This window comes from Tursiops truncatus, chromosome 16, assembly GCF_011762595.2.
Source record: "Tursiops truncatus isolate mTurTru1 chromosome 16, mTurTru1.mat.Y, whole genome shotgun sequence".
NCBI lineage: Eukaryota > Metazoa > Chordata > Mammalia > Artiodactyla > Delphinidae > Tursiops > Tursiops truncatus.
In genome coordinates, this window is record NC_047049.1 from 29,793,683 (window position 1) to 29,821,506 (window position 27,824).

A 27,824-nucleotide genomic window follows, 5' to 3' on the forward strand; every position below is an offset into this window, starting at 1 on the left:
GCTCAGCAGAGCTCATGGCATCAGAATTCTTAGCCTCTCCAAGCACTGATATGCCAAGAGTTTGGCTTTCCTGTTGTGGGGAATGGAGTAGAAGGAGTTCCTAGTTCAGAAGCCCAGATTCCTGGTTTAACTGCCTGCACAGTACTCTCCTTAGCCAAGCAGTTGGATGAAAGGCTTTGCAGCAATACTTTCTATTGGAGATGAACATTGCTGATTTCTTCTTTCTTTTCAATATTTCCACAGGGCTTCAGGAAAGCAAAGAGAAGCCACTGTTAAAACCCTTTAAGCTACAATAAAGCACTTGCTGATAACTGTTTTTGTGCAGGACACAGAGAGGAATTAGAGACCGTGGGATGAGGAAGAACAGCTCCCAAACATACCCTCCACCTTGCCAAAAGGGACCGACAATCCCAGTGTGCTGGCTGTTACTCTTCCCCCCTGGGAACTTTTACAGAAGAGAACTCAAATGACTACAAAGGTCAGCTTTGAAGTGAAAAAGAAGTCAGGGAGACTCAGCTGCCTATTCCCAGGTGCCCTTTGTGACCATTTTTGACCCAGTGCACAAACAACTCATCTTCCAACGAAGCAAACAAGCACTATCAAGGGCCTACTGGACACCCGGCATCCGCTCCTGTCCCCCTACGTTTCAAGCTGCAACCAAAGTGAATTTCTAAAAACACAAATTTGTCATGAGGATGAAATGAGCTACTGTTTGTAAAGTGCTCACTGGCATTACTGGCACATAGTAAGTGCTATAACGAATCTATTAAATAAACACATACAATGCTATTCCCCTCAGAGGACCAAATGGAAACTTCTTCACTACCTGCCTCTGCCTTCTGCTTCCCCACCTCTCTCTCCCTTGCTAACCTTACTCCAGGCCTCATTTCAAGTCCTCCTGAGTCAAGCTGCCTCCTGGCCTTAGCATGTGGCTTTCTCTCTGCCCAGACCCATTCCTCTTCATTTGATTAATTTCAACTCCTCCTTCACAACTCAACTGAAATGTTACTTCTGCCTTCTAGGACCTCCCCGAGGGAGCTTAGGTTCCTTCATGTTTATCATAATTGTAATCACAACTAAATGTTTTAAGTTTTTAAATGTCTGCCTCCCTTACTAAGCTGTAAATTCCCCCAGGGCAAGGCTTATTAAAGGTGTCTCCAGTTCGCTGCTGGTCAAGGAACTCGGACAGGGTGAGTCCCTAATGGACCATTGTCGAAGGAATGAATGAAACCTTTTTAATAGTGTCTCATTAGGAGGTTGGCCCGAGATTGCACAGCTGATTCAAGATTCGAACCCAAGACATTCTGGCTTTGAAACCAAAGGTCTTACCACCGCACTGACTGTCCCTTCCTCTCCCGCAAAGCTGCAGCCAGAAGACAAGTGGTCTGGGAGTTGAGTTTAAGGAGCTGCAAGTCTATTTATTTGCAGAGGGCCACATGCTGCAAGGAACTCGGCGCCGCGCGCAAAGGCCTCGGGCCCAGGGGAGGGGGGCATCCGTCACGTGTAACCAGCACGGCCAGCAGTCGCCGCACCCCGGGGCAGGAATGCGGCCCCGCCCCCGCTCCCGAGCCAGCAAAACCGCGCTCTTCCTGAGGACTGACGTCAATGAAGGGGGCACCTCCGCGCGCTGAGCGAGGGCCGCCTGGGGCGGAGGGAAAGGGCCCGGGAGGACACGCCCCTCTCTGCTGCTCCGCCGCTGATTGGACCTGGGGCTTCTTCGCACTCGGATTTCGAGGCCTTGGGAGAGAAGGGGGCTAGGCGGGACACGCCCCTCACCCCTCTGCTGCCGCCGATTGGCTCACGGAGTCTCCGCGTTCGATTTTGGAAGGCTCGCGGGGCGCTCACACCAAAGCTCGGCAAAGGATTGGCTGTTCCCGAGCCAGGGAGCGCTTTCTCTGGGGAACGGCGGCTGTGACCGAGGTGGCCCGCCTCAGGCGGCCAGGTACGTAGGTTCGGCAGCCTGGCTTGAGCTGCGGTGGAAGCGAGTGGGCGGGCCGTCAGAGCAGGGTTGTCGCCGGGACCCGAATTCCCAGGCCCACTTAGAGCCCGTCGTTGTGCGAAGCGGCCACGTCTGAGCCCGGGGGCGGACCCGTGCTGGGGATATCGCCGTGTGACCTCGACCGGGATACTCCCTCCCAAGGTCTTGTCCTGTTGATGAGCGCCGTCCGGTCCCTGTAAGCACCGTCGAGGCAGGAAGCCCGCCCTTTCGAAAGCCGTGCAAGGGGGTTGGGGTGGGTGCATCTTAGCTGACCCCATCCCGATTTGAGGTCTGTCGGCTCTGCCCTTCAGCGTGGTGAGTAATCGCTCTAACTCCCCGCGGGGCGGTGGAGTGTCGAGGGCACAGAGGCTGGCTTGGGAGACCTGACTTTCGATCCCTGCGCCTTCCAAAACCCGCAGAAGCAGATAGGCCGTTTCAGAGCCTCCTGGGTCCTTCTTCCCCCAGAAGACCTCGTCAGCCATCCGGCAGGAACAAAAATAGCAGTGGTTGAGAGCGTGCCCACGATCCCAGCCTCGTCACCTACCACCTGTGTGACTTTGGGAAGTTACTTAACCTTTGTGGGCACAGCTTTCTCATCTGTAAAATGGGTGTAACAATAATAGTGCCTCCTCATAGGGGTGTTGTGAGGATTAAAGATATTACTCCTCAGAAAGTGCTGTTCTGCACTTTACAGGGAGCAAGATGCCTCAGTGGCAGCGATGATTTAAAAGTCCACAGATGAATCCATCTCCCTTTACTCTCTTCTCCCAAGAGTGAAGGTCCCTTTTGAGGGAGTTTCATGACAGTAGTGAGGATGAAAATGGCAATGATTCTATAGTCCCTGGTGGTTAAACAGCCTCTCTCCTTTGCATCATTCATTCACGATGTAATGTACTGGCATAGATGCTTTGGCATATTTTATCTCCCTATCCCCTAAGGGTTATTTATTCTCACCATTTTGATGATGTGCAAATTGAGGCAGGGGAAAACCGAGGCCTGCCAAGGTACCCAGTTATCAGAGGCAGAGCCAGAATTCAGGGTTCTTGAACTCTTGAAAAGAGTTATTCCTAGATCTAGCAGGAGTTTACTTCCAGGTCATATCTGAGACTTGATCTGGGGGAAGGGTCCATTTCCTTTCTTTACCTCCTGGGACACAGAATTGGAGACCAGCCTGTGTCCAGTTCTCTCCTGGTTGAGCTAGGCCCACAAGGCCATTTGGACTGAGCCTCCTGCTTGAAAGAGCCACTGATTTTGGCTGCTGTCCAGTGGCATGTCGGTGCAGGGAAGCAGGCCAAGACCACAGGTGTTGATTTGGGCCTTGGGCCAGAGCCTCCAGTTCTTTTTCTAAAGAGGCCCTTGGCCTCTGATTACAGATTATTACCATCACCAGCATTATCTAAGGGGGAGAGCGAGGGCCCAGTTGCTGCCCAGGTCATACAAGTGTGTTGTGCCTGTCATAGTTGCCTGTACCTCCCTGAGACTACAGAGAGAATGGCTGTCTGAACTGAGCTTCATACGTTACAAAGAACATTCAGTTGGGCACCATATTTATGTACTGCAAATTCAGTGCATGGCGAGTCACCTTTTAAATATATTTCTTTGTAAGAGCCCTGCAGTTCATTTATTGCCTGTTTCAAAACAAGTTGAACTTCATTTTCAACATTTGATATTTACTTTGGGAGTTCGTTTCTAAGCTAGTTTGGATCAAATTGAAGTATTTCACAATTAGTCTTTACACATTTGCTCACAGACCCATACCTATTTTTTATGTCAGCTCTGAAATGAAAGATCCATTTATAATCTTTTAATAGATCCGTGGTTTCACTTCCCAGTTTAAAAAACTGCCATTGTTCAAGTACACACGGACTTCCCTGGATTCAGGTCTTGTCCAGGAAATTCGTGGGAAAGTAACACATTGAATAAGACAGGAAATTTTTTTCTGATAATAAAAGTGTTCTGATTCAGTTTTCTCAAAGTTTACCAGATAGTCCTACGTGAAATCCACTGATGTTTATTCCCAGCCTCACTCTGCTGTCTGAATCCCAGAGTGGGAGGCAGAGCCAGGAGTGAGGGGCCTCAAAATCTGGAGGTGCCAAGGCCTCTCGAGATTCACGGAGGCTGTGGTTGAGGCTGAAGGCTCAGACTCTCCCAGATGGTTCCTTGTTGGTGTGTTTGTAACTCACTGTAACTCTATAACTGGCCGCTGGAGGCTAGAGGCAGGAGGCAGGGCCTTGCAGGGCCTTGCAGCCCTGGCAGAGGTGGCTGGACCATCTGGGAGGTCAGGCTCCGAGCCACATCCTCCCTGAGGCAGCCGCTGCTACTTGATCCCATTGCCATTCTCTCTGAAGGGAGGGTGCGATTGCCTGAGTCTAAGAGAAGAACTGTCACCCCTTCTCCCACCACCAAGATCAGTCTGCTCGTCTGCTCCAGGCTTGGCCATAGCCAGCCTAGGTCACTAGAATGCTTTAGAGCAGTGAGTTCTCTGTCTTCTACCAGACCCTAACCCCACAGCCCACAGCAGCACAGCAGGGTCTGGCCTCCAGGGAAGACTGAGGAGGGCAGAAAAGGGAAGCTACTGGTGGGGAAGTTCCCTGGCACTTAATGAGCCAGACCTGTCCACACATGTTGCTCCTGGGCCCTGGCAGACAAGCAAACCCATCTCTGCTTCCCTACCGACCTAGCCTTGTCATGGAATCATTGACTCAACACCAGCACACATCCTTGGAGACCACAAGCATCAATCTGTCCTTTCAGATGTAAGAGGGAAACAGGCCCACAGAGGCCATGTGAAGTGCCTGAGGCCTTTCAGCCCGTGAGTGGCAGAACTAGGGCTCGAACCTAGTCCCCTGACTCATAAGCCAGTGCTCTGTGCACTGGGCCGGGTTGCAGTTCCAGATTTCTTTTGTGGAGGCTGGGGATCTTCCTCTTCAGAGTACCACAGGTTCATGGCTTCAAGGCTGGGGCAGCCTGTCACCTGGTAAAGAGCTCTGGTGCTAGTGAAGATTAAAATAAATTCCACAACCCCACTCCTGCCTGGTATGTGGGACATTCACTGTTCTTCCCTTTCCACTGGCAAGTTTACCCCCTTTGTGAATTAGATAAGAATAGTGAAACAGTCCTCACAGAAATGATGGGAAGAACTGTGCTTTGAGCTGCCTGGCTGTGAGGGCAACTTGGTGGTTTAAAAGCTCGGGCTGCAGTCATTAAAATGAGGTTCTGGCCTCCGCTGAGCCAAAGATATGTATTTCAGCTACTCTTTAGTCCCGTTTGAATGGCAATGAGGATAACAGTGCCTGATTCCTAAGAACTGTTTTGAGGATGAAATGATATCACGCATGTCGCTGATTCGGAATAAACACCCCATAGTTAGCTTTAGTTTCTCTTTATCAGCCTGAAAGTGTCACTTGGTGACTGTTGTTGTCTGGTCACAGTATATTGATATCATCCAGCACTGGGGGTTTGATTACCACGCATATTAGGTCTTAACTGGATTCTCATAATTGTGCCTATGGAGAGGCAGATTTTTTTTTTTTTTGCGGTACGCGGGCCTCTCACTGCTGTGGCCGAGGCAGATTTTAAAATTCCCATTTTCCAGATAACAAGTACATTTTTTTTTAACTTTTTTTTTTTTTGGCCATGCCACACAGCATGCGAGATCTTAGTTCCCCGACCAGGGATCGAACCCGCGGCCCCTGCAGTGGAAGCGCAGAGTCTTAACCGCTGGACCACCAGGGAAGTCCCCCAAAAAGCACAATTTTTATGAAGTTAATTTATCTGACAGCCTTCTGAAGGTTTATTTTAGTTATTAAATCTTTTCAAGAGAGTGGGATTCTTATGATAGAAGGCCTAGAAACTGGAACAGGGTGAGTGTGGAAATTACTGGAAGGAGGATGGCTACTGGGATGAGGAGGAGGGATGGCCAGGGCAAGGAGGGGGACAGTCATATCTGAGGAGTCTGAATGAGAAGGTGAGATGACTCAAATTCTCAAGAGCATAAAAAGCAGGTGAGGGCTTCCCTGGTGGCGCAGTGGTTGAGAGTCCGCCTGCCGATGCAGGGGACGCGGGTTCGTGCCTCAGTCCGGGAAGATCCCACATGCCGCGAAGCGGCTGGGCCCGTGAGCCATGGCCGCTGAGCCTGCGCGTCCGGAGCCTGTGCTCCGCAACGGGAGAGGCCGCAGCAGTGAGAGGCCCGCTTACACCAAAAAAAAAAAAAAAAAAAAAAAGCAGGTGAGAGTGAGGGTTACTTCGGCAGGTGGGCTGAAGATGGATAGGAAACTGCTGATGCTCTTATTTATATGATTCTGTTTTTTTTTTTAATAAATTTATTTTATTTATTTTTTGGCTGTGCTGGGTCTTTGTTGCTGCACGTGGGCTTTCTCTAGTTGCAGAGAGCCGGGGCTGCTCTTCGTTGCGGTGCGCGGGCTTCTCATTGCGGTGGCTTCTCTTGTTGTGCAACACAGGCTCTAGGCACGTGGGCTTCAGTAGTTGTGGCTCACAGGTTTAGTTGCTCCGCGGCATGTGGGATCTTCCCGGACCAGGGCTTGAACACGTGTCCTTTGCATTGGCAAGCTTAGCCACTGTGCCACCAGGGAAGTCCCTGATTCTGTTCTTTTGCACTTTTTACAGTGAGCATGTACATTTTTAATTTAAATATATTTTAAATTTGATTTCCCCCTTTGTAAGCCAGTTGCTGTTTGATAGGTGTCTCTATAGCTGGCTGTGGAATGAGGTCTGACTTAGCAACCAGGCCTTCCTTGTTAGGCCCAGGACTGTGAAGGGTGAAGGGAGCACAGGCAGGCCTTCAGCTGGCTCAGGCCAGGCTGCTCAGAGGAAAAGGAGGGTCTACATTACACCCCTGACCCAAGAAAAAACGTCAAGGAGGCCAAGAAGAGGGGCATTTGCATTTATTTAGCTCCCATTGGGGACCTGATACCACACTAGACCCATTTAATCCTCACAGTAATCCTGAGAATTGATTATTAGCCCCATTTTACAGTTAAGCAAACAGGCTCAGAGAGGTTGAGTAACTTGCCTAAGGTCACAGCCAGGAAGGTGGCAGAGCTGGGATTCAAACTCAATTCTGTGTAATGCCAAAGTCCTTGGTCTCCTGGTCTCCAGTCTATTTTCCAATGCCATAGCTTTTTCAGGCTGTAGTGAAGATAAGGATAAGGTGGGTGAGCCTCTTATCCCTTTATCATTCAAAAACAACTATCTAGAACTGAGGTAATTCGATTTTCATTTCTTGCATGTGAGGAGGCAGGGGCATTGACCAGAGCCTAACTTTTATTGAACTTAGTATCGACTTCTGCCTCTGCCCTGATAGGATATTCTAACCCTGTAACCCCTTCTTCTGCCCCTACCTTTGCCTCTGTGGTCCTCTGGACTGTGGTTAGATATGATTGGTCTATTTCATACTGTGTTTACTAAATTATATGGACTAGGTTCATCCCCAGGGTCTTGAAAATAGAAAATGGGATGACCCTTCTCAATGTTGTAGATGGAAAAGCAAATGAGTGGTCTTAATGCTTTATATGTCTTCACTCAGTCCTCACAGGAGCTCTACGAAGTAGGTACTAGTATGGCTAAGTTCCACAGGAAGCAGATGAGGTGTGGAGGGTCACCCGGCCAGTAAGTGGTGCAGGCGGCCAGAAGCCGGATTCCCACCTGGGAGCCCAGGTCCACAGCCTCTCTTACTTCTGTGCCTCAAAGCTTAGGTCTCAGCATCAGAGTATTCTGGATTATTCTTCAGTTCCCTCATCTGTGACATGAGGAGGTTAAAAAGTACCTTCCTCATAGGGCTGTTGTGTTCACATTTCAACGATGTTATGTGAATACAGCTCTTACAGTGAAGCGTGATACATAAGTGCTTAACATGTTTCAGCTGCCGCTGCTACGGGCGTTATCACTAGGACCCGGGGTCTGCGTGGACTCCGCAGCCAGACAGACTTGGGTTCTACTTCTGGCTCTGCACTTACACATGGCTTTGTGCCTGCAAGAAAGTCATTTAACATCTGGGGTGCCCTTCTTCATCTGTAAAGTGGAGATAAACAATCCTCACCTTCTGTGACCCTTAATACATACGTCAGGCACATAAGCACTTTATAGTATAGTTTGACTGTCATCATCATTATTATTTCCCCAAGGTGCTCTGGGAAATTAGAGTGATTTTAAGTCAAGACTTCCTCCACTTCGGCTCCTGGAGAATAGAAACACCAGAAGCCCTTGCGTTAGTCAGGACCCCAGGGCTTGGGAAGGGCCTGCTGAGCTGCTGACCTCCCTCCCTGTTCCTTCCTCGGCACCCAGGATGGGTACTCCTGCCTCTGTGGTGAGCGAGCCGCCCCCTGGGCAGGCCCCGACAGAAGCCCGGGGCCGCAAGCAGGCCTCGGCCAACATCTTCCAGGACGCTGAGCTGCTGCAGATCCAGGGCCTGTTTCACCGCAGCGGGGACCAGCTGGCCGAGGAACGAGCGCAGGTCGTCTGGGAGTGTGCAGGGGACCACCATGTGGCGGAGGCCTTGAAGAGGCTGCGCAGGAAGAGGCCCCCTCGGCAGAAGCCCCTGGGCCCCTCGCTACACCACTGCAGCCGGCTCAGGTAGGCCCCTGGGGCTGGAGGGCCGCGGGGAGGAGAGCACTAACACGCCCACTGTACCCTTTCCTGGCTCTGGGGCCTGGAGCTGCTCACCTGGCCTCACCTCTAAGTACCTACCACTGGGGTTGTTGTGTGGTCTACACAGCGCTTACTTACCATGTGGTTGACACTTAGAGGTTGCTCTTACTACTGGAATCATCTATGACCCTAACCCTACTCCCATGGGAACGGGTGCCTGGGTCCTCTCAGTGCCACCTCATTTCGCAGTGATTCTCCACCAGGTGCGAGGGACTATGGTCTGGAAGAAAAAACAATCCTGTTTACCTATTGCTGAACAGGTAACATTCAAAAGTAAGCCTGGTGAAAACCTTGGCTGTGGGATTACTAAGAAAATAGCATAAGAGAGTACTGTAGAGACATCAAGGGTTAAAAACGGTTGAGAAACTTTACCTTAAACTTTCCCTAGTCCTCCACCTCTTTGCTTATTAGGTCACTGCCAGCTCAGGAACAGCAAGCCCCAAGAGATCAAGTTGAACCACATGGCCTAACCAATCACTATGCGTTACACGCTGGGCCCACAGTCAGAATATCAGATCCGAGCAGGCCTTCTGAGATCATCAGGTCCAGGGGCAGCAAATCAGCTTCATTGCTCGTATTAGTTCCAATTGATTAGTAATCCCTACTGAAATCATCTTGAGATGGATACTTGCCCTCTGGTCTTGTATCAGGACAGATTAATGATGTCTGCCATGAGTACAGGATGAGGAAGACGGAGAAATGCTGAGTGTCTCACCCCCTGATCTAGCCCCACTCTCTTTACAGAAGAGCAGTCTGAAAGCTTTGCCTTGTCATGCAGCTCTTTGGCCAGAGATGAGACCAGAGCCCTGGTCTCATTTGGCCCTGAACAATGTTTGTTTTGTTTTTTAATATTTATTTATTTGGCTACGTCAGGTCTTAGTTGCAGCATGTGGGATCTTTTAGTTGTGGCATGCGGGACCTTTAGTTGCGGCATGTGGGATCTAGTTCCCTGACCAGGGATCGAACCCAGACCCCCTACATTGGGAGTGTGGAGTCTTAGCCACTGGACCACCAGGGAAGTCCCCCTGAACAATGTGTTTTAATAGTTCACCATGACCAAAATCTCTTCAGTCCCTGTACTGTCCTTCCTATTGATGTTGGCTTAAAACACACTTGTTCCCTGCAGAATCACAGAGCCCCGCGCTCCACCGGCCGACCCACAGAGCAGTGCCACGGAGATGGCTTCCAGCGGGCAGTATCTGAACTCCAGGAGGACCAATGCCAGGATCCGCCGGAACTGGAGGAAGCCAGGTCCCCCAGGCTACCTTCATCAGATCAGACACTGATCCGGGGAAAGGGCTGGGAACAGCTCTATCTTCCCCAGGATTCATAGGGACTTTTGCCAAAGGGTCTGGGGAAGCGAAGAAGGAAGAGAGCTGAGGCAGACAGCCCCACTGCTGCCACTGGCCTGCTCGAGTCAGAACAGGCCCGGAGGCTTCCACTGAGCTGTTATATGGGACCCATTCCTCACCAGATTGAGGAGAAACAGTGACCGTTCCTGCCTCAGCCCTTCTCAGTTTAACACTATACCTGGGCTGCATGATATTCCCCTGGGAGTCAAGGACAGGCACTCAGACTCAGCATCTCACCACTCCTGCTACCGACCCTCCTACTACTACTACCGTAACCCGTGGTCCAGCAGCTTGTCCCACACCCCTGCCCCTTCAGGCCAGCACAAGGAAACCATAGTTTAAGTGGCAAAATAAAACCATTCGCATCAAGAGCTTTGTGAGTCTGTCACAGAAGGGGAAAATCCAGAATGGACACTCTGGAGCTGGGGGTGAGGCACTGGGCTCGCTGCAGGGAGGGAAGGAAGGAGAAAATAGGGCTGGCCTCCTTTACCAGAGGCTGTCAGACTGGGAGGCGAGATGGAAGCCTCTCCACAGGCAGTCCTGGTCCAAGATGAGGAGAGAGGGTTCTTGGCCCCTAGCCAGCTCTGGAAGGGGAGACTATTACAGTCAGCCCTGCATAGTGGGCCGTGACCCTAGGCCGGATGAGTCTGCCGTCAGTGTAGTGGGCACCAGCTCCTCAGCTGGCTTCTGCATCCCCGTGGAGCAACCATCCTGAGGCAGCTCGACAGCTGCACCAATCATGCCTTTTGCATTACTGAGGTTTCCTGTAGACTGAAAACGCTTGAGGTGAGGATTTTTGACTACTATTCTAACTTTGGCTCAAAAGAAGCCTACTGTATGTTCATTAGCATTCAGCTCCCGTCACACCCATCCTATCTGCTTGGTTATCCGTCACTTAAAGGAGCCAGAGTTCAAATTGCTCCAAGTGGGCAGTGATGCACACACAGAGCAGAGCTGCCCTCTTATGGCCAAAAAGAGAAGCCAGTCCACATTCCTTACCCCAAACCTTTGAGAGAGATGATTTTGTAATTTAGAATTTTTTTGGCTTTTAGAAAGGAGTTATTGCAAAAACTGTATAATCCCTATTGGGGGAGCATCTCATAACAGAACACTAATATTTCTGCAACAAATATTCACAGTAAAAGGGATACATGATTACAAATAGCTTTGCATCTGTGTAGGTGCAAGTCAGGTGTTGGTGTCAAATGAGTTATGAAAATATTTTGGGAAATGAGGACCTGTACCTTCCTCTGCTAGAGGAAAAGAGACTCAGGAGCCATATCTCAGTAACTCCATGGCAACACAGGGTTCTTTGTCCTTAAAATTGCATCCTACCTTGTCTTCCTTCCACAAAAGAAAACTAGACAAAAAAGGTCAGAATTGGACTTGTTATTCATACATCTGCATTGATTTAAATACATTACATACAATTTCTACAGTGCATTAGAACAGTACAGAGGCAGCAGCACTCTACAGCCCAGCCTCTACTCCCTGACACTGGGAGACAGGGCCTGTGGCTGGCAGAGGGCCGGGCGGTTCCTTGAGTGCCGCCCAGAAGCCTGCCCCGGCACTCTGGGCCCTAGCTCTCCCAAAGTCCACATTCAAGGCAACCTGAGTACAGGCTTCAAGGAGAACGGATGTGGGCCAGGAAAGGATGCCCCATACTCTTTGGCCTGCCAGGACTGGGACCAGCTCCCTCTTACATTGGACCCAATTTCCTTCTCATCCCAGAGCTTGTCTGCCTGAGGACAATGTGCAGATCTGCTCAGTGAGGGAAGCACCGGGCTCTTTAGACTGCTCAGGCTCTCTCAACACCCAGGTGGGGGCTTCACAAACACGTTTGCACACAGATGTCTGGAGAGTTAAACACACCTGGGTCCTCTCCGGCCTCTGGGAGCCCTGCTGCTCCCATGTTCTCGCAAAAATGATCCCTAAGGCCAAAGTCGGGGTCGGCTCAATGGGATTGTCAGGGCTGGGGCCGGTGGGGAGCTGTGCCTTGTCCACAGGGCATGCGTACCCAGCTCCAGAGACTTCCTGTCAGCGGGGTGGAAGCCCAGGATAAGCTGGCTCCTGGGGGCTGGACTGGAAGGTGCCCAGCCTGGCGCAGCTGACGAGAGAGCTGCACACCTCCTGCATGGCGGGAGCTAGGCAAGCAGAGGGAACACAGCCATAGTCCTTGCTCCCTTTCTTTGGTTGTTCTTCAAACCTTCGAGATAGTTTCTTTCCAAAGCTGATTGACCAATCGCAGGACGCCGGAAACTTGAAACGTCCAGTAGCACAGGGCTGCCCCACAGCCACGGGTGGCACCCTCTTTACTCCCCCCTGAGGCCATTCTTTGCTTTGGTGTAGAAAGGGCTCGGACAGCTGGTAAGGGGGACAGCTGAGGGAAGAGAGACATGGAAGCAAGAAGATGCACACTGGGTTGGGCAGCCACCGGGGGGGCAGTGTGAAGGCCTCTCTCCTTAGGGCCCTGCCTTTCTCAAGAAGCCGTGGAAAAACTGGCCTGGAACAAGAAGTGGGGGAGCAAAGGGAAGCTGCCAACCAGGAGGCGGAACACAAGTCCTGTTACCTCCAGCAAGCAACAGTGGTAGCGGAAAAAGAAGTCCAAGGACCTAATATCCTGTCCTCTTATGTGCTGAGACCCACCCCAGAACCCTCATCGAGAGCCACTCCAGAACCCAGAACTGAAGCACTAACTCAAGAGTTGAGAACAAAACATCTAAAACAACAGGAACAAATTAGCAGACTGGGAGAGTTTGTTACCTTTGGCTACGGCCAAGGACTAAGGAAGCAAGGCTCGGATAAGTTCACCCATAGACCATTACAGTTCCCAGCATATACCCAGGTGGTATGGATCACATTTGCATGCTGGGGAGTCAACTTCCTCCCTCCTGCCTTTGCCTGAGTGACAAGCAACCTACAGGCCTAGACTAGAGGGGTTGGGTCCCCAGCAGGGAAGGGAGCAGAGGTGATCTATACCATCACTGTAAAACTGCTGGGAGTTCTAGAGCAAAAGTCTCCCCACTGTGAGAATCGTGTCTGGAGTCAGCCTATTGCACCAGTGGGAGGAGAAGGGGAAGAAGACTTGGCAGAAAACCAAAAGGAAGTGTGGCTTCTGTCTGTCCCAGCACTGCGAGTCACCTAGCTGCCTTGGTCCGTGGGGGTAAGGAACTGTGAGACACCTGGATGTCTGGGCCCATGCAAATTTAGGTCTGGATCAGAGGTTTTCTGCTATAAGAGGTTCTGGGATTCTGCCTGGGTTTTATATTTAAATTTGTATTTGCTTTTTTCTGATGCAGAATATAATGAGGAATAGCTACAGAGCAGGGTGTCAGGAAGGGAAGGGAGTTTCCCAGCCTTCCCCCAGGAGATGCTGGAAGGGAGATGCTCCTTCCCGGGCATCTGGACTACTTGCACGGAGCGCCAGCCCCCCTACGCCAGCTCTCAGAAGGGCCCAACAGCACACACTGTCCTTCTGATTGTGCTTCTCCCCGTGCTTGGGAAAGCTCTGAGGGGGTGGTGAGCAGACAGGGAGGGCTCTTAAGGGCACTGCTCTCTGCCGGCTTCTCTGGCTCTTCCTGTAACCTGCTCCCCAGGCTTTCTCCCATGCCAAGTCTCAGACAATGTGCCTTTGTCTGCCTCTGGGGCTACCACCATGAAAAGAAGGGCTTCCGACTCTGAAAGCTCTGTGTGTAGGACTCGCTAGCAGATCGCTGGTGGGAACGGGCCGTCTCGACAATCACGGGTGGCATCTGGACGAGGTGCAGGGGACTCTTGTTGTCTTTCAGGGCCTGGGTCAGATTTAGGATCTGCAGTGGGAAAAATGAGATCAGTGAGGGCAAAGCCTAGGCATTCTGGTCTGCCTCTGAAGGGAGACCTGCAGATAGAGTGCTCCTATGAATCAAAACAAAAATAAACAATCCACTAATGGAAAATTGTACCAACAGGCTATTTACTAAAGTAAGAATGTAAGTGGGCAATATACAGAAAATGGAAACCTCTCTACTCATTGAAAAAATACAAATGAAAACAAATACCTCCTATTTTTTTGTCCTTCTAGTTAGTAAAGATACAGAAGACGACGATGACGACTCAGCTGGGGAGAGTTCAGAGACGTGGCTGTGGGACTGGATCGTGGGACAGTTTTTCAGAAAGGCAAGTGGAACATAAAGGCTTAAAAGTGAACAGGCCCTCTGACTCAGCAACTCCATTTTTAATGACTAAGGGAACAATCACTGACATGCACAAAACACTTAGTTTCAATCAATACAGTGCAGTATTGTTTGTAACAGTGAAAATGATATAAATACCTGAGAGTACGGGATCAGCTAATAACTTAAGGGATTAGAAACAAGCAGTTAAAAAATATATTCTCTTGGCATGGAAAACTGATCACAATGTCTTAGATGGAAAAGAAAGGAGATAAGGAACCAGTATTATAGTGTGTCTCCACCTTTATTTTCTTATCTACTTATCTACAGAGAAAAAATGTCTGGAAGTTGGCAGTGATTATCTCTGGGTCAAGGAAGGTGACCTAGGGATAGGGTGATTTTTGTTTATCCTTATTTTCTGATTTTCCTACAAAGACCATGTATTAAACAAAAAAAAGCCATTTCAGTTGAATTGTCCCTCTCATGCTGTCTTTTCATCATCTTTTTTTTAAATAAAACTTTTACTTTGGAATAATTTTATACTTACTGAAAAGTTACAAAGATAGTACAGACAGTTTCTATGTACCATTTATCCAATTTCTCCTAATTTTATCATCTTATATAACAGTGGTACATTTACCAAAACTAGGAAATCAACATTGGAACATTAGTATTAACCACACTCCAGGCTTAATTCGGATTTCATTAGCTTTTCCAGTACTGTTCTTTTTCTGTTCCAAGATGCCACAGTGCATTCAGCTCCTTTCCAGTTTTTGTCTGTATTTTACATGTATTTCAGATATGTGTCTAAAAGAACACATTTTCTTCCCCTTGTCAAAATCATAGTCACCACCATTTATCGTCTCTGGTAGGACAGTACAAAAGCTGAAGTTGTCCTATGACAGCCTTCTTTAAACCACTGGATGTTGAAGATTTTCACAGCCAGGCCAGACACATGGGAGGGGAAGCTAGGCGGCACCCCCATATCACACAGGCCTCAAGCCGTAAATATCCTTGGCCTACAAGTGCTGCCCCAAAAGAGGCAGAGATTCACCTGGAACAGAGGTCAGAAGTGAGAAGTTGATCCTACCAGTAATTAATTTCTTTTTTACTTCATTGTTTAGGTATTGCCAGCACACTACACTGCTTCGAAGAGCCTTGAGTACAAGATCAGGCCAGAGAACTAAAAGGAGCTTCAAATGGAATCAGAGTGAATTGTGCAGGAGACCCGCCCAACTTAAGAGACAGGAGTTCACACCTGCCCTGGCTGGGTCTCCCTGTGCTTTCTTTGGTTCTTTGGGTTAGAAGCCACCTTTCCAGCATGTTTAAAATGGGGTAAAATGTCAAACTGTCTACAACTTACTTTCAAAAGATTTGGCCAAAAACAAACAAACAAAATCTATCTATCTTGGGAGAGAGACAAATTATATAGATACATTAAAGAGAGAAATTATATAGATATATAGAGATAGATACTATTCAGATAGATAATATTTAGAGAAATAAGATAAAGCAAACGTGGCTAACTAAATGTAACAATTGGTGAAGTCTAGAAGACCCCACTCATTCTTTCAATTTTACTGAGGTTTGAAGTGTTTCAAATTAAAAAGTTGAAGAAAAATTTATAGCAGGCACATAATGCCAAAAAAGAAATACTGTCTTTGAAAATGTTATCTAAAGAAGCTTTCCCTCAGACTCTGCATTCTTTATCTAACTCCTGGTTAGAAGCCTTTATGGTGAGGAACAACTTCTATCCCCCAACTCCATCTCTCTAGGGGTTCCTCATTCTTCACCTTTGACTCTGGGCCATTGTACAGCCCACTCTGTGATTACAGCTCAGGTAGGTAGAAGGTGGTGCCTTCCTTTCACCTGCATGCTAGGAGGAGGAGCTGGATGCTCATGGAACCTTATGGTTTCAGAGGGAGGCACTCTAGGTTGTAAGATGCCACAGGCCCTCAAAGGACATTAAGAGCACAAGTTGGAAAGAAAGCTAAGATTGCACTCTCTCAATCCACGCCCCCACCCTGCCTTTTGCTACTCTAGATAATGGTCCTAACTAAATATCATGAGAGGAAGATTGCTATGATGTTGGCAAGACACTGGAGTTGGGAAGGGAGTAGAGAAGAAACTACAATAGGGACAGAGGTACAGCCTACATAAACTTGAGAAGTTTGTTCCTTTATGCTGAGTTCCATAATACCAGACTACATCACGTGGCTTTTAAGGTTTCTACAAATTCTGCCAGCCTAACTGGGCCCTTACATTATTTGGGAAATGTAGGAAGACCATGTTATGGTATTCAGGCAGCTATAATAACCGCAGCTCTTAAAACCCGTCTGTCCCATATCTAGAGAAGATGGGCTCGGTAAGCTCAAGAGTTGCTCTCACCAGAAGCCTTTTGCTAAATGGAAGAAAGAGGTAAATGTATAATTATGACCGAGAACACCCTCTTGTCCTTCAAAGATGTGAGAAGCTGTATACAAAGTCATAATCAAAATAGCTAACCCATATTGAGTACTTCAGTACACCAGCACTACTCCAACTGTTTTCAATGATTTATCTCATAATAACCCAACGAGGTAGGTGCTGTTATTAATCCCATGTTACAGATGGAGAAACTAAAAGAAGGAGAGATTAAGTAACTCAACCAAGACCTCATAGCTAGTAAATGGCGGAGCCAGGATTCAAACCAGGCACTCTGACCAGTTTGTGCCCTAACCACTAAGCCATCCCAGCTATCTTTAAGACTTCAAAGTGATAAGCAGAATGTCAGTGTCCTACAGAGTTTTTAGACAATTTTCAAGCTATTCTTTACTATGCTTTGGAAAGTCAACAACACCCTGGGGGTTTCCTTGGTTCTCTTTGAAGGTGAAGTGGAGAAAAAAGAAATAATATGGCTTGTAACTATAACAACAAAACTTATAACCATGACCAGCATCTGAGTGCTTACCATGTGCCAGGCATTGTTTTTACTAAACACTTGATACACATTATCTTATGTAATCCTCTGGCCAACTATGCAAAGTATGATTACTGTCCCATTTTATAAACAAGGAAGCAGAGACTCCTGCCCAAGGCCATAATGCTGGGAATGGTCAAGCAGCAGTCTGACTCCGGAGCCTAGCTCTTGACCACCAAGGCACATGGCTGCCTTGCACAACTTGAGGACACAGACCACCAGGTAAATTTACCAATGAACTATCCAGCAAGGGGCACAGAGCTAAGCACATAGTAAGTGCTTCACCAAGCACCAGATACCATGGAAGAGGTGGGAGATTTGGGATGGCTACCTTTCCCCCTCAGGTGTTAACGGAGAGTTACAAATACGTATGGCATAGACTAAAATGGGTTTAAAATACAAGCTTTACACATTTACTCAACATGAGCATAAAACGCTCTCAGAGAGATCCCAGGGATGACACCAGGAGGATGTCCCAGGCTTACCTGTCCCCGCATGACAGCAATCTGCTTATGGAACTGGCCCCTATCGAATCCAGGATCTTTCTGCAAAAGAAGGGCAGAAGGAGATGGAACCTGCATGAATCCCTCAGAAGAACCCGTTTTCCTCCCCCAGTTAGAAACTTTCTAATAAAGAGAACCTACATGAAGCTTCAGAGACTTAGTGAAATTAACCACCACCCCAAGAACTCCCTGTTTCACAGATGGGGAAATAGAGAACAAGTAACTATTTTGTCCTCAGTCTCATTATTAACTCTAGAGAACTCCAGGTGCTAGTGCTCCATTTGAAAATGAGAGCTCTGCAGATACACTGCAGCCACATGACACAAAGGACACAAACCAGTGTGATTCATCACAGCTGCCAATTTTTTTTCAAACCAACTCAAACCAGGTCTTGCTGTCCACAGGGGGGAATCTTGCTCCTCATTGGCTAACACAAGCCAGAAGGGTGTTTCCATTCTCTTTGGGCTTGTATCAGGACCAATTAGAAAAACCACTGGAATTCTTTCTTCTATATGGTTATAAGGCTGAGGTTCCCAGGGCTAACCTTGAAGAGTTCATATAGGTCCTCCTCCAAGTCCTTGACGAAGTTAGGGTCTGATATCTTTGGAAGAATCAGATCTTTGATCTCCTGAGAGAATGGGACTTTTGCCTGGGGCAACCAGGCCCAGTAAAAAGGATCTGAAAAGAGGAAAAGTCAAAAGCAAAGCTGGTGTTGAAAAAATCCCTGCCCATCTATGTCCTCCACCTATCAGAGCACTGGCAAAAGTAGGATACTGCTCTTATTAGAAACACAACAGAAAATAGAAGTTATAGGGGGGCTTCCCTGGTGGCGCAGTGGTTGAGAGTCCGCCTGCCGATGCAGAGGACATGAGTTCGTGCCCCAGTCCAGGAAGATCCCACATGCCACGGGAGCGGCTAGGCCTGTGAGCCATGGCTGCTGAGCCTGCGCGTCCGGAGCCTGTGCTCCGCAACTGGAGAGGCCACAACGGTGAGAGGCCCGCATACCGCAAAAAAAAAAAAAAAAGAAAGAAAAGTTATAGGGGCTGTTAACCCTAAAGGTTACACAGTAAGTGGAGAAACTGGGCTTCAAACCCAGGTCTGCCTAATCCCTGAGCCTGTGCTCTTTCCCAGACATTATATGACTTTCCAAGATGTAAGCCTATCTAGAAGCAATTACTTGCCACCGAAACATTGAGATGCTCCTTCTGAAAAGACAGACAAGTACTGCAAAGGGACTAGTGACCCTCTACTTGTATCTTTCCCTTTCTAAAGGTTTCTCAGTTATAATGGGGCAGGGGCTGGCTTCTAGAATGTCAACATGGAAGACAGAACACTGACAGCAGCTTGTATTTAGAAACACAAATAGAATAAATTATGATAAGACAGTCCTCAGAAAGAATAAGAAAAATGCAAAGCAGAGATGCGAAAACTCAACTCTGTGCTTCAAATGGGAATAATGTAAGGTAAAAATTATAATAGCTTACATTATGGAGTAGTTGCCATGTGCCAGCCATTGTGCTCAAGTGCATGAGCTGCATTATTTCATTAATTCTTAGAACAATCCTGTGATAGAGGAATTATTATCTTCATTGCACACATAAGAAAACTGAGACTGAGCAAGAAAAGAGCCAGACCATAGCGGTCTTGAGACTTACACGCCCTCCAGGAGTCAGGATGTTTCAGGGGGAAAGCCAGCCCATTGTCTATGGCAGCCACCTTGATAACAGGCTCCTTCACCACCACCCAGTCTGTGTCCTGAAGAGCAAGGGAAGATTAAATATTTATTGAGTCCCACCTGCCCCAGGCCCTTTAAAATAGCAGCAAAGCATCCCATCTCAACCTCCTCAGGCATCAGTCCTTACTCAACCTCTGAACTGGTTTCCATATTGTTACCTGACTTAATACATTTATGGCACTTTGATTGGGCTAATTCAAGCTTCCCGGAGTCCCTTTCTTATCTTAGAAAAGGTGCCCTTCCCCAAGAGTTGCCACAGTCCTTGGTAACATGGGAAATGACAATAACAAAAGATTACTATAAGCCATTCCTCCTAGGGAAAGGCAGTGAGAATCCTGCGAGTATAAAAAAAAAAAGAAAAGTCAATTATCAGTCAGCCAAGGTCCTTTGGTGTGGACCTTGACTCAGATGCCACTTCAGTGGTGGTGACCACATTTTCTAGTAAGATAACGGAACCATGGACGATAACAGCTGGCTGCTCTTGCATAAGGGAGTCTGTTCCCCTGCTTCAGTGATACATTAAAAGGAAAAGGACCAGAGCTGAATGCAGAGAGAGCGGAGCAGACTGCCTGTGACAGCAGCCCATGTCAGACATTCCCATGACTGTCTACTTGGCTCCATGTTCAGGTTAACTAGTGCCACCACAGGAACAGGCATGTGGGTCCAGGATACCTGCATCAGAATCCTCTGGGATACCTTATTTAAGGTGTGAAATCCTCAGTTTTACCCCAGACCTAATGGAGGAAAGGCTTGTACTTATCTTACGGAAAAACCCGAGTGAACTTTTTGGCCAACCCAATAAAATCTGTACTTTTTTTTTTGGCCACTCTGCACAGTGTGTAGTATCTTAGTTTCCCAACCAGGGAGTGAACCCGCACCACTTGCACTGGAAGCACAGAGTCCTAACCACTGGACCGCCAGGGAAGTCCCCCGAATCTGTACTATTTTTAGTAAGCTCTTCAGGTGATTCTGATGTACAGAATTTGAGAACCACTATTACAAAAGGAAGTAAAAACACTACGAGGATGTGTTAACTAATCTTATTGTGGTAAACATTGTGCAATATATACATCAAATCATCACATTGTACATCTTAAACTTGCACAATATTATATGTCAATCATATCTCAATAAAGCCGGAAGAAAAAAAAAACACTATAAAGAACAAAAGCCAACCTCACTCTCCTTCTCCAGGTAGCCTTCCTGCTAATTTTTTTAAATGTGCAGATTGAACAGGGATGGGGAAGTGTGGTGGAGTATAAAAGCAATGAGAGGGTAAAGAAAGTTGCAGGAAGCAGCTTTTTCTAAACTGATGTTCTGTGGTATTGTATTCTTGTGAGAAAAGTATTCCATGGTCAAAAGGTTTAGAAATCACTGAGCCAAACAAAATCACACAGGTGCACTAACGCACTATTTCTCAGACCTTTACTGTGCTACTATGCAATGTGAATCTCCTAAAAAGGCACAAAGTATGTAATATGTTCCAAACTTATTTGTACTTTTCTTCAGTCTATCCCTATCATTAGCAGGATATTCCTTAAAAAACAAATTGAGAAAAGCTCTTCCAAATATTAACCTACCAATTTTAAAGACATGTGCTATCCTGACTCCTCTGAACTTATGTGACCTAAATATCACCCCACTACATGCTTTCATATTATGCATATACTACACCTCATCCTCTCCTTCAAGATATAGATCAACCACTTACCCGAGAGCTAGCACTATCCATTGGACAGTCATATTTAATCAGCCAGTTGTCATTGCCTCGATCTGTGAACAGAAATATGAAGTTAGTAGAAAAAACTGGGGTAGGGCTTCCCTGGTGGTGCAGTGGTTGAGAGTCCACCTGCCGATGCAGGGGACGCGGGTTCATGCCCCGGTCCGGGAGGATCCCACATGCCATGGAGCAGCTGGGCCCATGAGCCATGGCCGCTAAGCCTGTGCGTCCAGAGCCTGTGCTGCGCAATGGGAGAGGCCACAACAGTGAGATGCCCGTGTATCGCCAAAAAAAAAAAAACAAAAAAAAAAACTGGGGTGATTTTCACTTTCAGCAATGATGAACTAGATACTCTGGACACTTGGGGACCAATTATCCTACTAAGAACAACTACAAAAAACAGATAAAATATTTTTATTCTTATTTATTTATTTATTTATGGGCCACGCCACATGGGATCTTAGTTCCCTGACCAGGGATTGAACCCACTCCCCCTGCAGTGGAAGCGTGGAGTTTTAACCACTGGACCGCCAGGGAAGTCCCTGGATAAAATATTTTTAAATCTCTTGAAGGCACTGGAGATTTTATAAGACCCTTAAGAGTTAAAGTGTCATGATCTGGGAGAAAAAGGTAATCCAGAGAGGGGAGTCCAGCATTCGTGACTTCTTTTCTCTTACAGCACCTGCTGACTTGGGAAGAGGTGGCTGCGAGGTAGAACAGTGTTCTAATAGTGCTGGGGACCCAGAGAGACAAAGTTGTAGCCTGATGATGGATAAGGTGGGGGAACCCTGATAAATCATCCATGCTTTTGGTTGAAACCTGAAAGGCTACAACCCTGGAAGTAAGCAGAATTTCCCAGCAATACCTGAAGTTAAAGTGATCCTGGGTTGCTGATGACCCTAGCTGCTTGCCAAAAGCAAACATCTCCTTCCAGACAGGATTTATACCAACATCTCAGGCCTCCAAATGTTTCTATAATTTCTGATATACGATATCTGACAATTAAAAATAACGAGGTATACAAAGAGACAACATGACACAAATAAAAACAAGAAAAACAAAAGAAAATTAAAAACAAATCTACAGGGGCCCCAAATAATGAACATATAGACTCTGAAATGTTCAAGGTAAAATCCTTAATATGGTTAAGAAGATAAAAGGCAAGATTAAGAACATCAGCAGAAAACAGGAATCTATAAAAAGAATCAAATAAAAATTCAAAAAATGAAAAATACAGTTAACAAAATTAAGAACTCAATAGATAAGTTTAATAGCAGATTGTGCTAAAGAAAGTAGTGATTTGAAAGACAGACCACAAGAAATAAACCAGAATAAAGCACCCAGGAAAAAAAGATATATACATGAATGTATATCTAACAACATATAATTTGGAGTCCCAGAAGGAACAGAGAGAAAAATGGGCAGAAGTAATATTTAAAGAGACAATAGCTGAGAATTTTCCAAAAGTGACAAAACGTATCAAACTATAGATTCAAGGAAGCCTGTATATACAAAGGAAAATATACCTAGGTATATCACAGTAAAAATGTTGAAAACCAAACACAGAGTAAATCTCAAAAAAATCTAGAGAAAAAGACAGATTACATTCGAAAAGGCAACAGTAATATGGATGACTTACTTCTCCACAGAAACCATGGGAGCAAGAAGATAACGGAATGTTTTTTAAATACTGCTAAAAGAAAATAATTGCCAATCCCAAATTCTATACCCAGCAAAAATATTCCTCAAAAATGAAGCTGAAATAAAGATATTTTCAGACAAACAAAAAATAGGAAATTAATCACCAGCAGACTAGTACCTCAAAATAATAAAAGTCATACATGAAAAACCCACAGCAAACATCATACTCAGTGGTGAAAAGACCAAAAGCTCTTCTTCTAAGATCCCGAACAAAGCAAAAATGCCCACTTTTACCATTTCTATTCAACATAGTACTGAAAGACCAGAGCATTATGCAAGAAAAAGAAATAAAAGGCATCCAAACTGGAAATAAAAAGGTAAAATTATCTCTGTTTGTAGATGATATGATCTTATATGTAGAAAACCCTAAAGATTCCACAAAAAACTGTTAGAACCAATAAATAAACTCAGGAAAAGTATCAGGATACCAAGTCAACCGCAAAAATCAGTTGTATTTCTATTCAATAACAATGAACAATTCAAAAAAGGAAATTAAGAAACAAATCCAGGGACTTCCCTGGTAGCGCAGTGGTTAAGAATCCGCCTGCCAATGCAGGGGACACAGGTTCAAGCCCTGGTCCGGGAAGATCCCACATGCTGCAGAGCAACTAAGCCCGTGCACCACAACTACTGAGCCTGCGCTCTAGAGCCCGTGAGCCACAACTACCAAGCCCACGCACCGCAACTAATGAAGCCTGCAAGCCTAGAGCCTGTGCTCCGCAACAAGAGGAGCTGCTGCAATGAAAAGGCCACATACTGCAATGAAGAATAGCCCCCACTCGCCGCAACTAGAGAAAGCCTGTGTGCAGCAATGAAGACCCAATGCAGCCAAAAACAAAAACAGAAAAAAAAGACTCTGTGCTCCCAATGCAGGGGGCCCAGATTCGATCTCTGGTCAGGGAACTAGATCCCGCACGCTGCAACTAAAAGATCCCACATGCTGCAACAAAGATCCCATGTGCCACAACTAAGAGCAACAAAGATCCCATGTGCCACAACTAAGACCCAGCGCAGCCAAATAAATAAATAATTATTTTAAAAAAGAAAGAAAGAAAGAGATCCATTTACAATAGCATCAAAAAGAATAAAATACTTAGAAATTAGTTTACCAAGGAGGTGAAAGACTTGCATAATGAACACTACAAAACATTGCTGAAAGAAATTAAAGAAGACATAAATAAATGGAAAGACACCCCATGTTCATAGAATGGAAGACTTAATATTGTTAAGACATCAATACTACTTGAAGTGAAGCAACCTAGAAATTTAATGCAATTCTATAAAAATCCCAATGATGTTTTTTGCAGAAATAGAAAAGCTCACCCTAAAATTCATATTGAATCTCAAGGGACCCCAAATAGCCAAAACAATCCAGAAAAGGATCAAAGTTGGAGGACTCACATTTCCTCCAAAACTTTCAAACTTACTACAAAACTTACTACAAAGCTATAGTAATCAAAACAGTGTGGTACTGGCATAAAGACAGACCAATGGACTAGAATAGAGACTCTAGAAATAAACCTTTGCATTTATGATCAAACAATTTTTGACAAGGATAGGAAGACCATTCAATAGGGAAAAGACCATATTTTCAACAAATGGTGCTGGGAAAACTGGATATCTATATACACAAGAATGAAGCTGGATCCTTACCTAACACCATATACAAAAATTAACTCAAAATGGATTCATGACCTAAATCTAAGACCTAAAACTATAAAATTCATAGAAGAAAACATAGGGCAAAGCTTCATGACATTGGATTTGGCAGTGATTTCTTAGATATGACACGAAAGGCATAGATTAAAAAAAGGAAAAATAATACTTCATGAAAAATTTTCAATTAATTGCATCAAAAGACACTATCAACAGAACAAAAAGGCAGCCCATAGAATGGGAAGAAATAGTTGCAAGTCATGTATCTGATAAGGGATTAATATCCAGAATATATAAAGAACTCCTACAACTCAACAAAAATAAAACAACCCAATTCAAAGATGGGCAAAGGACTTGAACAGACATTTCTCCAAAGAAGAAATGGAAATGGCCAAAAAGCACATGAAAAGATGTTCAAGATCACTAATCATTAGGGAAATGCAAATCAAAACTACAATGAGATACCACCTCATACCTATTAGGATGGCTACTATCAAAAAAACAGAAAATAACAAGTGATGGTGAAGATGTGGACAAATTGGAACTCTTGTGCACTGCTGATGGGAATGTAAAATGGTGCACCTGCTATGGAAAACAGTATGGCGGTTCCTAAAAAAATTCTCAACATAGAATTACCATATGATACAGCAATTCCACTTCTGGGTATACACTCAAAAGAACAGAAAGCAGGGTTTCAAAGATATTTGTACACCCACGTTCATAGCAGAATTATTCACAATAGCTAAAACGTGGAAGCAACCACGAAGCAAGTTTCTGTAGACAGATTAATGGATGAGTGAAATGTGGTATATACACACAATGGACTAGTATTCAGCCTTAAAAAGGAAAGAAATTCTGACACAGCCTACAATATGAATGAACTTTGAGGACATTATGCTAAGTGAATAAGCCAGCCAGAGAATGAAAATGCTGTATAAGTCCACTTAGATGAGGTATTTAAAGACAAAACTGTCCTGTGATAGGCCGGGCTACCATGAATGACTAGAGATCAAGGATAAGAGGACTCTTCACGTTGCTTTGGAAGAGCCAAAGTGTCTTCTGTCTAGGACCGGGAAAGAGGCAAAGATAAAACATAAATACTCACCACTCCTGATAACTACACATGATGTGCCTGAACAAGGCTTGTCTAGGAAAAGTATTTTCAAGACCCTCTCCAAATGTGCATAACCCTTATGTCTTAGACTAAACTCATCCTGATAGGGTACTCTGATACTAAGCTCTGCAAGCCTCCAGGCCTCCCCCGTGCCTCATCACAGTCTGGCACAGGGCACAGGACCACCCACAGCTGCTCACCAGTGTTGCGGATGATGTAATCCAGCACCACTAACCGCTCAAACTGTAGCAGTAGTTGCCGGTTAGTGTTCTCAGGGAGAGGTTCTGCTTCAAAACGACGTAGCCAGTAGTCTGCATCTTTGTACCCTTCAACAAAGAGCTGGAATGAACCAACCTGCAATCAAAAAGGAAGAATAAAGGTATTTCCTTACAGCCCAAGTGCAAAGATCCCAGGAGTAAGCCAGGTACCCACTAAGGCCCTGTGGAGTTTATATCAGGAAAGGGTTGTGACAGTAATTGCTCATCCAAATTCAAGAAGCCCAGCTAAATGGTCCAGAGGAGTAAAGTGAGAAAGTGAGGGTCTCTTTGGAGAATTATTCCTCAAACCTTAGGCCCTTAACAGAAATGAGCAAGACAGAAGCCTCCCGGCAGACTATTCAAAAGTCCATAGGTAAGTCTGTTGACACCTTGCTTCATCACTTGGATGATTATGCCACTATAAATCATCACCTTTGGTAAGCCACCTAGGCGCAGTCTATACCTTTGGCGGTAGCCCGATGCGGTTAAACCGCTGTCCAACTTTTGGCACTTTTTCCAGCGCAAGCCGCTTGCCCCTGGACTTCACTCGGTCAATGGCACTATAGTTGAAGGTCTCACTGGCCAGGTATACTACCTACAGTGGAAATAGAAGAGACACCTAGGTTAGAGTCAAATTTAAGGAACTATACCACTATGGCAGAGAATAGCTAGATGCTCACCAATACTGTTCCTCTTCCACACATAGAAGGAATGCATTTCTCAGCCTTTCTAGCTGCCAGAATAGAGTATATGACTAGTTCAGGCCAAGAGAATGTTGACAAAGTGATGTATGCCCACTACTTCCAGGCCTGGCCCCTAAAATTTCCCATGATCTTTAGCTCACGTTCCCCAATCTGTGCAGCTGGAAATGAAGGGCTCTGAGCTGGCAAAACCACATCATGGAAAGATCCCAGATCTCTTGCCGCTACCTGGAGTGACATGGGATCTAGGAGAGCTGCCTAACTAGCATGGGTCTTGATGTGAGCAAGAAATAAACTCCTACTGTGTTAAACCACTGCAATTCAGGGGTTGTTACAGCAGCTAGCATGAATTACCCTGACCACTACAGCTACCTCCTGGGTTAGGAGAAGATGGCCCAGTGCCTATTTTCTCTCCAAATAAAAACAAATTGCAATTTATTCTATACCCTTTTATTTCCTGTTGAACTCTGTACTACGTACAATTATTTACATTCAAAAATTAAACAAATATTAAAATTGGTTTTAATTTTTAGTGAGTTGCTATATATTTACATAGACTGTATCTAGAATATTACACAAGAAACTAGAAATAACAGCTGCCTCTGAGGAAGGAAACCAAGTGGATGGAAGACGGGTGGGAGAGAGGCTGAATTACTTTTCTTTGTTTACTCTACTGTAATTTTTGCACTAGATGCATGCATAACCTATTCAAAAAAATTTTTTTAATAGGCCACCAATATTACACTTGATTGTCAAACTGCAGTGATATCACTGTAATCCATAATCCATATGTGTGTCCATTATCACACTGTCTCGTGATTATCCATTTGTATACCTAACTTGTTTCTTAAGACTAAAGAAATGTGGGGTGGATGAGAACATCTTATTTACATTAGCATCCCTAGTACCTAACACAGTGCCTGGCACATGCTCATTTATTAAGTGAATGAATGAATGAGTTACGAGCTTCTTTCAGAGATAGCTATAAGTGAGTTTTACCATATAAATACCTAAAATCAAATTTATAAGAAAATTCTTCCTTTTCCTAAGCCTTGAAAAATTCATTACAAATAACTAATTATTTTGCCCCCGAAATCTCAGAGACAGCATAAAATAATTCCCTTCCTCCCATCCATCCATCCATCCATCCAGTTTTAACAGAGTACCTAAAACGGATGTGCAAAGTACTGTAGGTTAGCACTCTCTGCCTTACAAATCTGGAAACACAGGCACAGGAATAAAGGGGAAAAAAGGCTTTCCTAAGACTACCTTGCCAGCTTCCATGGTGAAAACACTGGCTCTCAAGCCATAAACCACCCTTTCCCCCCATG

General features: G+C 45.7%; 2 protein-coding genes across 7 annotated transcripts in view; one reads left to right on the top strand and one right to left on the bottom strand.

Moving 5' to 3' along the window:
* Positions 1-1,694: 1,694 nt before the first annotated feature.
* Positions 1,695-10,367, top strand: AVPI1 (arginine vasopressin induced 1). Of its 4 annotated transcripts, none has more exons than XM_004314595.4 (3): positions 1,695-1,942; positions 8,282-8,569; positions 9,771-10,367. In XM_004314595.4, the coding sequence occupies exons 2-3, from the start codon at positions 8,283-8,285 to the stop codon at positions 9,928-9,930; spliced, it is 447 nt and encodes a 148-aa protein (XP_004314643.1). In that variant the 5' UTR covers positions 1,695-1,942; position 8,282; the 3' UTR covers positions 9,931-10,367. The 4 variants fall into 4 exon arrangements, with proteins under 4 accessions (XP_004314643.1, XP_019795310.1, XP_033697317.1 ...); XM_019939751.2 differs by lacking the exon at positions 1,695-1,942 and adding an exon at positions 1,949-2,174; XM_033841426.1 differs by lacking the exon at positions 1,695-1,942 and adding an exon at positions 1,949-2,140.
* Positions 10,368-11,370: 1,003 nt separating this feature from the next.
* PI4K2A (phosphatidylinositol 4-kinase type 2 alpha) overlaps positions 11,371-27,824 on the bottom strand; it is a 26,960-nt gene continuing 10,506 nt past the window's right edge. The window contains exons 3-9 of one of the 3 annotated variants that reach the window (XM_019939747.3): positions 26,256-26,387; positions 25,736-25,889; positions 21,056-21,117; positions 19,265-19,364; positions 18,154-18,287; positions 17,592-17,651; positions 11,371-13,805 (exon numbers count right to left, since the gene is read on the bottom strand). In XM_019939747.3, coding sequence (XP_019795306.1) covers positions 13,644-13,805; positions 17,592-17,651; positions 18,154-18,287; positions 19,265-19,364; positions 21,056-21,117; positions 25,736-25,889; positions 26,256-26,387 — 804 coding nt within the window. In that variant the 3' untranslated portion in view covers positions 11,371-13,643. The other 2 variants (XM_073794111.1, XR_012326957.1) reach the window with 2 other exon arrangements.

What these genes read in the sequence shown, in the direction of transcription:
- AVPI1 (XM_019939751.2), top strand. Translation starts at nt 2,155, where the DNA reads ATGAGCGCCGTCCGGTCCCT. An exon ending in ATGAGCGCCGTCCGGTCCCT is followed by an intron (nt 2,175 to 8,281) that starts GTAAGCACCGTC and finishes CTCGGCACCCAG; the next exon opens with GATGGGTACTCCTGCCTCTG. An exon ending in CACCACTGCAGCCGGCTCAG is followed by an intron (nt 8,570 to 9,770) that starts GTAGGCCCCTGG and finishes TGTTCCCTGCAG; the next exon opens with AATCACAGAGCCCCGCGCTC.